This window comes from Myotis brandtii, unplaced genomic scaffold (assembly GCF_000412655.1).
Source record: "Myotis brandtii unplaced genomic scaffold, ASM41265v1 scaffold69, whole genome shotgun sequence".
Taxonomy (NCBI): domain Eukaryota; kingdom Metazoa; phylum Chordata; class Mammalia; order Chiroptera; family Vespertilionidae; genus Myotis; species Myotis brandtii.
Window position 1 is genome coordinate 1,516,470 of NW_005370700.1, and position 10,331 is coordinate 1,526,800.

The window sequence follows — 10,331 nt, forward strand, 5'->3', positions numbered from 1 at the left end:
AAAAAATAATAATAAAGAAAATAAGAAAAAGAAGAAAGTGATAATAATAAAAAAGAAATCACTAGGAAGGAAAATTAGAAAAGTCTTTGAATATCTGCTGGAAAGAATTCTGATGGTGATGAAGAATTAGGTAGTTCATGGAACTGGTCCATATCTTGAAAATTAAAGATTCCTACATACTTATTTTTTAAGTAATCTGGTTTAAACAACAAGTATTGCAAAATCACATTTTGGTGAAAATGGTTCTATTTAGCTGAAAGGCTCCCCTAACAGAAGATAATCAGTTCTAGGGATGTTTATTCTTTGGGTTCTATATAGGCAAAGCACATAGGGCCTATGAGAGTTTTCTAGGAACTAGATACATACTTGAGATGTGAAATAAAAAATTTTGCAAAATTAAAATTATTTTGTTTATTTAATTGACCGCAAAATGCAGTATTTGTTTTGACAAATCAACTGTAATTTAATCTTACTCATTTTTATGAATTACTAGTGTCCCAGTGCACAGATTCGTGCACATTGAAAGGAAATTAATTAGAAGAAATATTTTAATATCGCTATTCACCCTTTCTCTATAATAGAAGTGTCAACCAAATTCATGATCGACAATGACAGATCAAAACATCAACTTAGCCTTTTATAGATATAGAACAAACTTGATTAATTAGAGCTGCTTTTTGATTTAGCTAAACTTTTTCCAGCCCAGTGAAGCACCCCAACTTCTCTTTCAAATAATTATCAGCAACACAGCAGCAAATATCAACACAAAGCAGATTATTATTATAGATCATGCAGGGAGAACAAAGGGTAAAGTATTTAACTGCATCAATGTTTGACTATATTCTGCGCAGTGAGAAGACCTGAAGTCATTTTCAAGGTCCACCATTTCTTCTTTTCAGTTGGGTCAAGTTTCTAAACTTTCTAAATCTCCATTTTCCGGCTCATGAAAAGAAAATAGGATTCTACTGAGTCTCCTATCTATCTACTCCAGAACTTCTGTGAGGATCAAATGAGATGGTGAGGCATGTGAAAACGCTTCACAAACATTTGGTTAAAGTGTAAAATGTTTGCACCTGGCTATAAAGCAAGTCCTGTTCCTGGGCTGAAGAAACTCTAAGGAGGCTAGTTGCTGGGGAGAGGAAGCTGGGTGTTGACGTCATTGCCCTGTGCCCACAGCAACCATTTCTGGGCTTGGCTGGACTGTGGGCCACATTTTGTGCCATGGGGTTTTGGCCAGCATTGGCTGTGATTTGGTGGGGTATCGCTCTGGGGTGGCGGTGGGGCTTATGACCCACTTGGAGGAAGCCGAGTGTTCCTTTGTCGGCGCCAAGTCCATGGTGCTGTTTCTTTGTAAATGAAACAGTCGGACGGACACTTAGCCTTTTATATATAGAGAGATATTTAATGTAGATATTTAATGGCAATAAGAGTGCCTAAAGCTATGAGGATTTTATGACAGCTCTGCTCAGTTTAGCACCGGACAGTATATTTATTCTGTATAATTCAAAGACAAGACATAATGGATTTGGGAGGCACAATAAATTGTGCCTCGCACACCACTTTTAACTTGAGAGCCTCTCCACATCAGCCTCTTCAAATCATTCTTTCTTTAATGATGGCACCTCTATCTTTGTGGGCCAGTGTGAACTTAAAATGTAGACATTTTCCAAAGATAGAACTAAGGACAGTCTGGAAATTTCTCCTGAGCCAGTTTCATGAAAGGCCTCTTGTAGGTTATGTTGTTATGCACTCAAGGACTCCCAATGCCACCTTATGGACACTTGGGGAATTGAAGGAAAGTTTTATTTGTCAATACCAACAAGTACCAGAAACATGACAGTTCTCAGAGCTCCAAGGACTTAAAAAGGTTACTTATTTATAGACTTCTCACTTCATGTAGCACTGAACTGAAACAAAATTAAACTGCATGTTGTATTTTAAAATGCTTTTTTTTTTTGAGAAGCATATTCCACAGACCTACCTAAATTCAATCAAGTGTTAATATTTTGCTGTTAGCCCCTTCTTTCTTTGGTCTGACTGAGTCTCTCGGTGTCAAGGTTCAAGGGGGTATGTGGGTATCTGCATATCTATTCTAATTTAAATCCCCAGGGCTTTACTGTTTCTCTCACAGAACGCTAGGAAGTCTTTCATAGTGGGTAATATTACTATCTAATAAGTCTGCTTTTCTTTAAGCAAAATATGTATGCTATGAACTCAATCAGAAGAGTTGGGGTATATATGTAGATATTTTCTTGGTTTCAATAATTGGTTTGGGTGTTTCATTTCTTGTGTTTGAGTGTGGAGTTAAAAAACAATTAATGAATGGCCTTATGTACAGGGGAGCTGGCTATCTGCCTTGCAGTATGCCTTGAGATGAGTAAGAACGGATCCTGTACCCCAACAGTGCTCGCCCACTGGTCTGTCAACACATCTTTTTATTTCACCAGCAGTCACTGCTCCTTATTAGATGACCTCAGTGCCTAGGAAGCTTATTTTCCCAGATATCCCTGTGGTTTCACTCTTATTTTTTTTCAGATCTCTGTTCAAAGGTCTCCTTAATGGTAGGCCTTCCCTCATCATCCCGTCTCCTATTCCCTCAGGACACCCTATCCCTCTACCCTTCTCTGTAACACTTACCATCTCCAGAATCTGAGATGAACATCTAGGAAAAGATGCACAGTGTAGGTCCTGCCTGAGTTTCAATCCTGGCTCTGTGATATTTGGCCTTGGGCCTATCACTACCAACTTATGATTTAGCTAGTACTTATACAAAATGAAAGGGTTAGAAGAGGTGATCATCATATCCTGCCCAAAATAGTCATTTTGGTTCTGTGATGTCAGAATGAACTGCTTTGTTCTGAAGTAAACTCTGTGAAGGCTGGGACATATCTGTCTTATTAATCCCAGCACTTAGAATAGTGCCCTGGCCTATAGTAGATGCTTAGTAAATAAGTCCCTGGCCCCTAGGAAAGGGCTGTCTTCAATTTCTTTACTTTTTCCCAGCCTTACTCTGCCACCTTTTCAGTAAGCATGGTCCAGAAAACCAGTTCTGAATAGCTGTGCTAGGACAATAACTGAGTGATATCTAAGTGAGCATTTGCAGGACCCACAGAATGGAAGGGACCCACTTACTCACCTAAGAGGACAAAGATGCAGCCCAGAATGGCGATGAGGGCACCCTGGCTCAGAGTGACTGGGAGCAGGTAGGCCTCGGGGCTGCAGGACAGGACGTGGCCGTTGTCATCACAGCTGCACACCTGGATAGTCAGTGTGCCCGTGCTGCTGAGCACAGGCTGCCCGTTGTCCGATATCAGGATCGGCAGGTAAAAGATGCTCTGTTCCTGCTGCCGGAAGCCAGACCTCCTGGTTAGGATGCGGGCAGTGTTATCTGAGGAAGACAGGGATTCCAGGATTAGAAGACAGGGATTCCAGGATTGGAAGAGAGGGAAACGAGGGAAGAAGAAAGGGGAAGAACCAAGAATCGGATTAGTCTCTTGGATTGAGGAAAGTGAAGGGAAGGAACAGGTGTGGGAAGGAAAGGTTGGTCAGACATTCCCTGCAGGCTGTCTGCTATAGCTTTATCTGGATCAGCATTTGGATGCAGAAACCAAGATTTTTGCTTGTTTCTAGGCAAAACCTCAAGGCCTAGGAGAGAAAAAACCCTTTTTGAGATTATGTCTTACCCTTTGTGACATAAAATGCCCAGGGTGAACTGTCAGGCTTCAGATCTAACTGAAATGTCCTTGGGAAAGCTTGACAGAAATGAACAATCACTAGTGACTCCTGCTCCTCACCACCTCTCCAAGGCCTGGTGCTGCTTTGAGCTTCCAGGAAAAGAATGCTGAGGAGCCCATACGGCTGGGGGCAGATTGCTTATTTTTGCTACTTTGGCTGGAATTTATGTCTTTTGCTGTTTTCTTTTATGCCTCTGAAATGCAGTCACCAATTTCTCCTGTGCTTTCTGAAGAACCTATTCATTTAGAAAAGCTTTTTTTGAAATCCCCTAATCATAGGACACACACTGTTATTTCCCCCTACTTGGTGGTCTAAGTTTAAATAGTTAATGTGATCATTCCTGATCAAGCAGTACTAGGTTTTCTCTCCCTCCAGTTTTAAAAGGGATTAGCAGAATTACTTGCGTTTCCACAAAGCTGGGGTGTGTGTGTGTGTGTGTGTGTGTGTGTGTGTGTGTGTATGTGTGTGTATGTATGTGTGTGTGTTTATTATATTTGCCTAATGTGATGTATTGGGTTGTGATCTTTTGTTTTTTTAAAATCTGTGTTTTCAAGTTTCCCCGAGTGGGTTTGAATTGTAAATCAGATATATTTTTGCAAAGCTCAGATAATTTTCAGTAGAGGAAATGATTGAGTGATGGGTATGACATAACAAGCAATGATTCTCAAAGCTAATATCAACATGGAAGGTCCTCTAGATGTGTTTCATACTTACAGGAAAGAGTCAAGAACTTCACAAAAAATTCTAAGAGTCTACCCAAAGTAAACATTATTAATATCAATACCAATATTTTTGGTTCTTCTTCCCTTCTTGGACATAATAAAGGGTTGTAGTTTTCTACCCTTTGAATTTGGGCATATTTAGATGATGAAAAAAATGAGTAAAAAGTCATTCATGTCCCTTCCAGGCAGAAACGTGTAACAGCTGGTATGTGTTTCTCTGTGCAAATAATGTGCTTTGCCTTATGAAATAATGTTTGAGATGGAGATCCAGGCAGCCTGGGACACTGAGCTGCCCATGGACAGCCATTCTTGGTCATTGAGACCCTTAGTCATCTCCATGTGAGCAAGAAATTAACTCTAGTTATGTTAAGTCATAGAAATTTTGGTGTCATTTGTTCCTACAGCATAACCTAGCCTATACTGACTAATATGTTCCCTCTTGATAGACTTTTCCACTTTCTCCTCCCCTTGCTTTTTCAAGTAGCAGCTATTGTTCATGGAGTGCTTATGTGTCAGGTAGTTTGACTTTACATGAAGCATCTCATTTAATCTTCACAACAAGTTGGTGATAATTTCACCCTTTTACAGTGAAAGAGTTAAGGCTTAGAGATAATTTGATCAATGTCACTAACTTAGTAGCAGAGGTGAAATTTGAACTCTGTTCTCTTACTCCAAATTTACACCCCTTCAATTGTGCCATGTAAAAGCTTATTTAGTTCAGTAACATTAGCTGAAAATCCTTCAATTAATTGAAATCTCTTCCTGTGTTGGTACAGGCCTTTCCTCTTATTTCCAGGTAAAGATAGCAACTGATTGCCAATCTGAGGATTATATTCTTATTTCCACATATCACATAACCCATCCCCTTTTCTGTTTTTCTGATTTAATTGTTAAATACTGTTAAATTCTGTTTCACAGCTTTAATTTTTTTTTTCAGAAACCAAGTTTTTCTAAAGCAAAAGTCTTTTTTATTTTTCAGTTTAATTGAGTCTGGGTCATAAGAAAGCCTGACCAGAGCTGAATTTTTTTAAAGTGTTATAGCATACTTACTAGACATTATGTGTTTATTCATCTCAGAATAAGTTAAGATGAAAAAAAAATCAGATCATCACATTGTTGAGTCTAGTCCTGAAAGGGGTCTGGGATATAACAGCCACTTGTAGAATTTTTGTTGAATATGATAACTAGGGCTTTAGTAACCCATTTGGGAAAAGTATTTGTTTCCAAGATGACACAAATCTTTGTGTGTATGTGTGGCTAAAACAGGTCCCAGCTTCCAGTCCCAATCTTAATATTTTGGGACATTTGGTTTCTTTCCTTATATACCAAATGAGATAGTGAGAATCAGGATTAGGAACTTCCTTCAAACCTTGCAGGATTATTATGAATATCAGATAAAGCAGAGTATGGGAAATGCATTTGAGATGGCAAAGTGCTATATACACACAATACTTTCCATAATGCTTTGGGAATTAAAAAAAGTAAGGCTTTATTTGAGATAGTGTTCTATCTCAAAAAAGGCATATCATGTTTTGGGCAGGGGTGTTGGGGGCTTACCAATAGCTCTACCATGTCAGATGTTGGTCAGTTTTTTAATGAGCCTCAGTAAAGGATACTCGGGGGGTAAATTGTCATGAGGATATTAAAAGTTTATTCTTTCTATTGAAGATGTGCTTTCATTTTGGAAAACCTTTCAAGAGATGAGTAATTTCTTTTTATAGTCATCGTGTTCTGGTGGGCTATCTTTTTAAGGTATTGGCTCCATTAATTGGTACCCAAAGTAATCTTTAAAAAATATGCAGCATTTTGCTGCACATTGTGTCTATATTGATTCTGACAAATACCAGAGTAAAAGAACAGAGTAACACAGTGGAAAATTTGAAGAAACAGTATAATGTGTTATTCCCCCCCTAGAGTTTCCACTGTGAAACCAATCCTGAAGGAGCTGAACCACTTTCCGCAGGAAGGGTTTCCCTATAAATCACATAAATGAATAGTTCAAAATTTGACCCAGTGAAAATATCAGGATATTTAATTGTACTAGTTCTGTTGTTACAATTTATATGATCTTTCCTTCTAGACTAGCATAGTGATTTTATGATAACATGTAGAAGGTTAAAGGGATGACTTGGAAGGATGCTTTCCATTAGAAGAACACAGGTTTGATGTTCTCAACTTTAATAACAGAATATCACATGGGGTGAAATTAATACTTTAAGTCTCAAATAATTGATGTTTGAGAATAAGACCAGGCATGCCTAATCATTTGTTACCTTTGTTTAGATTGTTACAAAGTGCCAATTTATATTTTAGGATTGGAATGAAAATGAGGTGACTGCAGACCTCCCTCCTCAAGGTCAGACAACTAGTTGGTAGCAGAGTTAGTAACAGAAGGGGTTCACTTGGCAGATTTAAATTATGTTTTCATTTTCTCTGCCTGTCTTTGAAAATTATCTGGCTAAAGAACAGAAGTCCCTCATTTTCTCATCTGTGCCCAGTGCAGAGTGTGCTGGGACTCTAAACCCCTTAGCTCATCTGATGCTTATTGTAGAAGAATGTCTGGAATTCTATTCCCACAAAGCTGTAGTGGGGAGTGTTTTCTGGAAAAGGGAGGCCTTGGCTGTGTCTCCCTAAAGTAATAAAGTTGTTTTAATGCCAGAACTACTCTGTGACCTCATGTTTGCCCTTTGCTATCTCTGTTACTTAGCCTTTGCCTCCCTTTTATTCTGGGAACTTTTTACTGTTTCTCCCTTTGATCCTTGCTTAGAAATGTTCCCTCAGGTTTTTCTCTTTATCTTATTCAGTTTCTATCATCTTTTTCAGATTCTCCCCATAGTCATAGGACATGTAAACACGGCTGTTATATGTGGGGATGAAGGAAGGCTGTGTGTCTTGCACAGTGTCTGGGGCTGAGCCAGCACTCAAGTGTTTGTAAACTGACTGAATGAAAGTTTCAGATTCTTTGTCTTTTATGTTCTGAAAACAAAACAAAAAAAACCTCGAAAGACACTACACTTTAACATTACTGTCTTCCCTGCTATTAAAGAGCAGGGGGATTCTTGAAAGACATTACACTTCAGCATTACTGTCTTCCCTGCTATTAAAGAGCAGGGGGATTTGACACTGTTTTTATGGTCTAACCCCAAGTGTCCAGCCCAAGCTGTAGAAAGCATTGATAGCAAACTATCCACCTAATTACCTTGGTTGTCCCTTACGGTGAAGTTGGGGTTGTTAGCAGCCTCAGGAGCCAAGCTGTAGTAGAAGTGCTGACCAGTGTGTGGGTCATCATGGTCCACTGCACTCACTGTCTGGATCAGCTGAGGGAGGGACATGAACTCAGGTGAGTTGGAGCCAAAGAAAAAGCTTCAGTGCCCAGTGATATCTCAAACCCTGAAATCCAACAGCAGATTATTTTACCTAATGAGAAGGATATTCTAAAACTTACCTGGAAAATCTTCAAAACTCAGGATTTATTGTTGGGCCTGAGTACATTACCATCTCAGGGTGAATGTTACCTCGGTACCTCAGATGTTAGACATCGACATAACATATTCTCATACCAAGGCCAGCCATTTTTAGGCAGTCTAAATAGAAGATGTTGAGTAAATGAACTCTGGAATGCTACAAGGTTCTGCTTGTCTCCCAGTTTTTCATCCTCTCACCCCACTGACTTAACACCATTTTGGGGTTAATATTTCAGGGTCAAGTTGTTGTCTTTGAGAGATTCTTATTTAAAAGTGACCAATACCTAGAAGGGAAGTAAGCATAAACATAAACATTGGCTATGTCAGATTAATGTGTCATAGGGCAGTCACTCTTTGGTGGTAGGAAGGGGAGCTGACAAGGTTTAGACCTCCAGTGTGGGATATATATATAGAATAGATTAGACTCAGGAGCAAATCTTGGGGCTGAGAAGAGGAAGAGGTGGAGTGGCTTCCTCTGGAGTTCTTTGGCCAAAACTGTCTTTTCCACAATGCTTTTCAAAGTAGTAAGTTGCCTTATGAAGACCATGATGAAAAAGCTACTAAGAAAGCAGTGTGAAATGCACAGTTGAACCATTGGCGGGCTGACTTGGGGGTATATAGGAAGGGTGTTGAATGGGTGTTCTCCTTCCTATGTGTTTGCTTCTCTATCAACCAATAGTAAAGACTCCTCCCACCCCTCATGGGCCTGATCCTGTAGACATGATGTTCCTGCTGTTAAAAGCCAGCAGTGTTTCTGCCAGGGTAGAAACCAGAACAGCAAAGGTCAGCCGGGGCCAGGTGGGCTTGCTTAGTCTTCATTTCTTCAGCTGTAAGTTAAGGGAGCAAATGCTACCCTCATAGTAGGCTGAAGTTTAAATAACAGGGAAGCTCCAGCAAGGGGACTTTTTGTGGACAGTGTGCTGCTCAGATTTCCTTTCAGTGAAGGACTTGGTGCCCCAGCCTTCACCTGTCTGTCTCTTTGGGGACTGTCTCAGTTCCTGAGAGCCACCTATCCCTGATCACCACAATCTTCTAGGGCAGTGGTCGGCAAACTGCGGCTCGGCAAACTGCGGCTCGCGAGCCACATGTGGCTCTTTGGCCCCTTGAGTGTGGCTCTTCCACACAATACCGGCTCTTCCACAAAATACCGACTTCTGCGCATGGGCCACGAAGTTTCATTCGCACTGTACGTGCGTGCCCCCACGTGATATTTTGTGGAAGAGACACACTGAAGGGGCCAAAGAGCCACATGTAGCTCACAAGCCGCGGTTTGCCGACCACGGTTAGGGGAATCCACATCCAGTGACTGATGCAATAGTAGAAAGGTCTGACCAACCCATCTCAACTCGGGAAAACTCTAGAGCTAAAGCAACATGAAGTCATTCAAGGCTGTCAGTGGGTCTGCATTGCAACTGGACCTCTCCTTTTGCCAAGTCCTGCCAAAGACCTTCCCTTCCATAGGCTTTGGCCCAGGGGCATTCCTTAAAAAGCATTTTATACTAAAACACAGTCTCAGTATATGCCTCCTGGTGAATCCAACTGGTAACTGGCCTCTGTTGAATCTAAAAATTGGGGGAATGTTGCTGCAATAAAGGAGAGGGGTCAGGAGAGTACTAAAGATAAACTTGCCCCACAGTCTAGCCTGGTATCAGTGCTGCTCACATACACAGGTCACCCTATTGCCCCATCCCTGCCCAGAAAAATCCTGTACATTCCATCTTGTCTATAGTGCCAAACATATAAAGACATATAACATATTTGTCGATGCATGTTATAAATAGGTGATTATGTATAACTTGGTAAATGTAGTTGGAAAGTCATTTCAGAACATCTGATCTGTGAAGTGTGTATATATATATTGATGAGATGGGGGCCTGAGGCATAGGACTGGTTGATTACAGGGCTTTAAAGAGTAAGTGAGCAAAGACGCTGCCTCACTGAGTGTGAGGAGCATCATGGCCTGCTCTCCTGCCCTCCACTCTCCATGCAATATTCCGCTCAGCAGGTTTCATTCTGCCCTCAGCCCTCACCAAGTATGTCATCTGATTTCTTCATGGGCTTCCTTCATGGCTGCTCACATTAGAGGAAAGCACATATCCCAACTTGGCAGATGCAGACCTGATGACAGTATCCAAGTCTAACTCAAGGAGGCTGATTCTTTATAAACCAGACATACCTCCTGGCCTGTGTCCTTTCAAAATTCTTCAAAATATGTCCCAGAGCCAAAATCAAAGGGTAGGATTTTCATTATTTTGGGCTAAAGATGACAGATATGACAGATTTGTGGCTCATCACCTGAATTTTAAGTCACAGATAAACTGTGCTTCAAAGGACTTTATAATAGACCATTAAAAGCTATGTTTAGAGTTGTAGAAAGGGATATGTGTTTGTGTGCTAAAATGAGAGAGGT

The 10,331-nt window shown here is 40.5% G+C and overlaps 1 protein-coding gene across 4 annotated transcripts in view; it reads right to left on the reverse strand.

Moving 5' to 3' along the window:
- Positions 1-10,331, reverse strand: part of CDH20 (cadherin 20, type 2) — a 201,178-nt gene that overhangs the window by 3,656 nt on the left and 187,191 nt on the right. For all 4 annotated transcript variants that reach the window (XM_014529652.1, XM_005881798.2, XM_014529654.1 and 1 more), the window contains 2 exons: positions 7,657-7,774; positions 3,137-3,388 (listed from right to left, as the gene is read on the reverse strand). In XM_014529652.1, the coding sequence (XP_014385138.1) occupies positions 3,137-3,388; positions 7,657-7,774 (370 nt within the window). The remainder of the gene's footprint in view (positions 1-3,136; positions 3,389-7,656; positions 7,775-10,331) is intronic.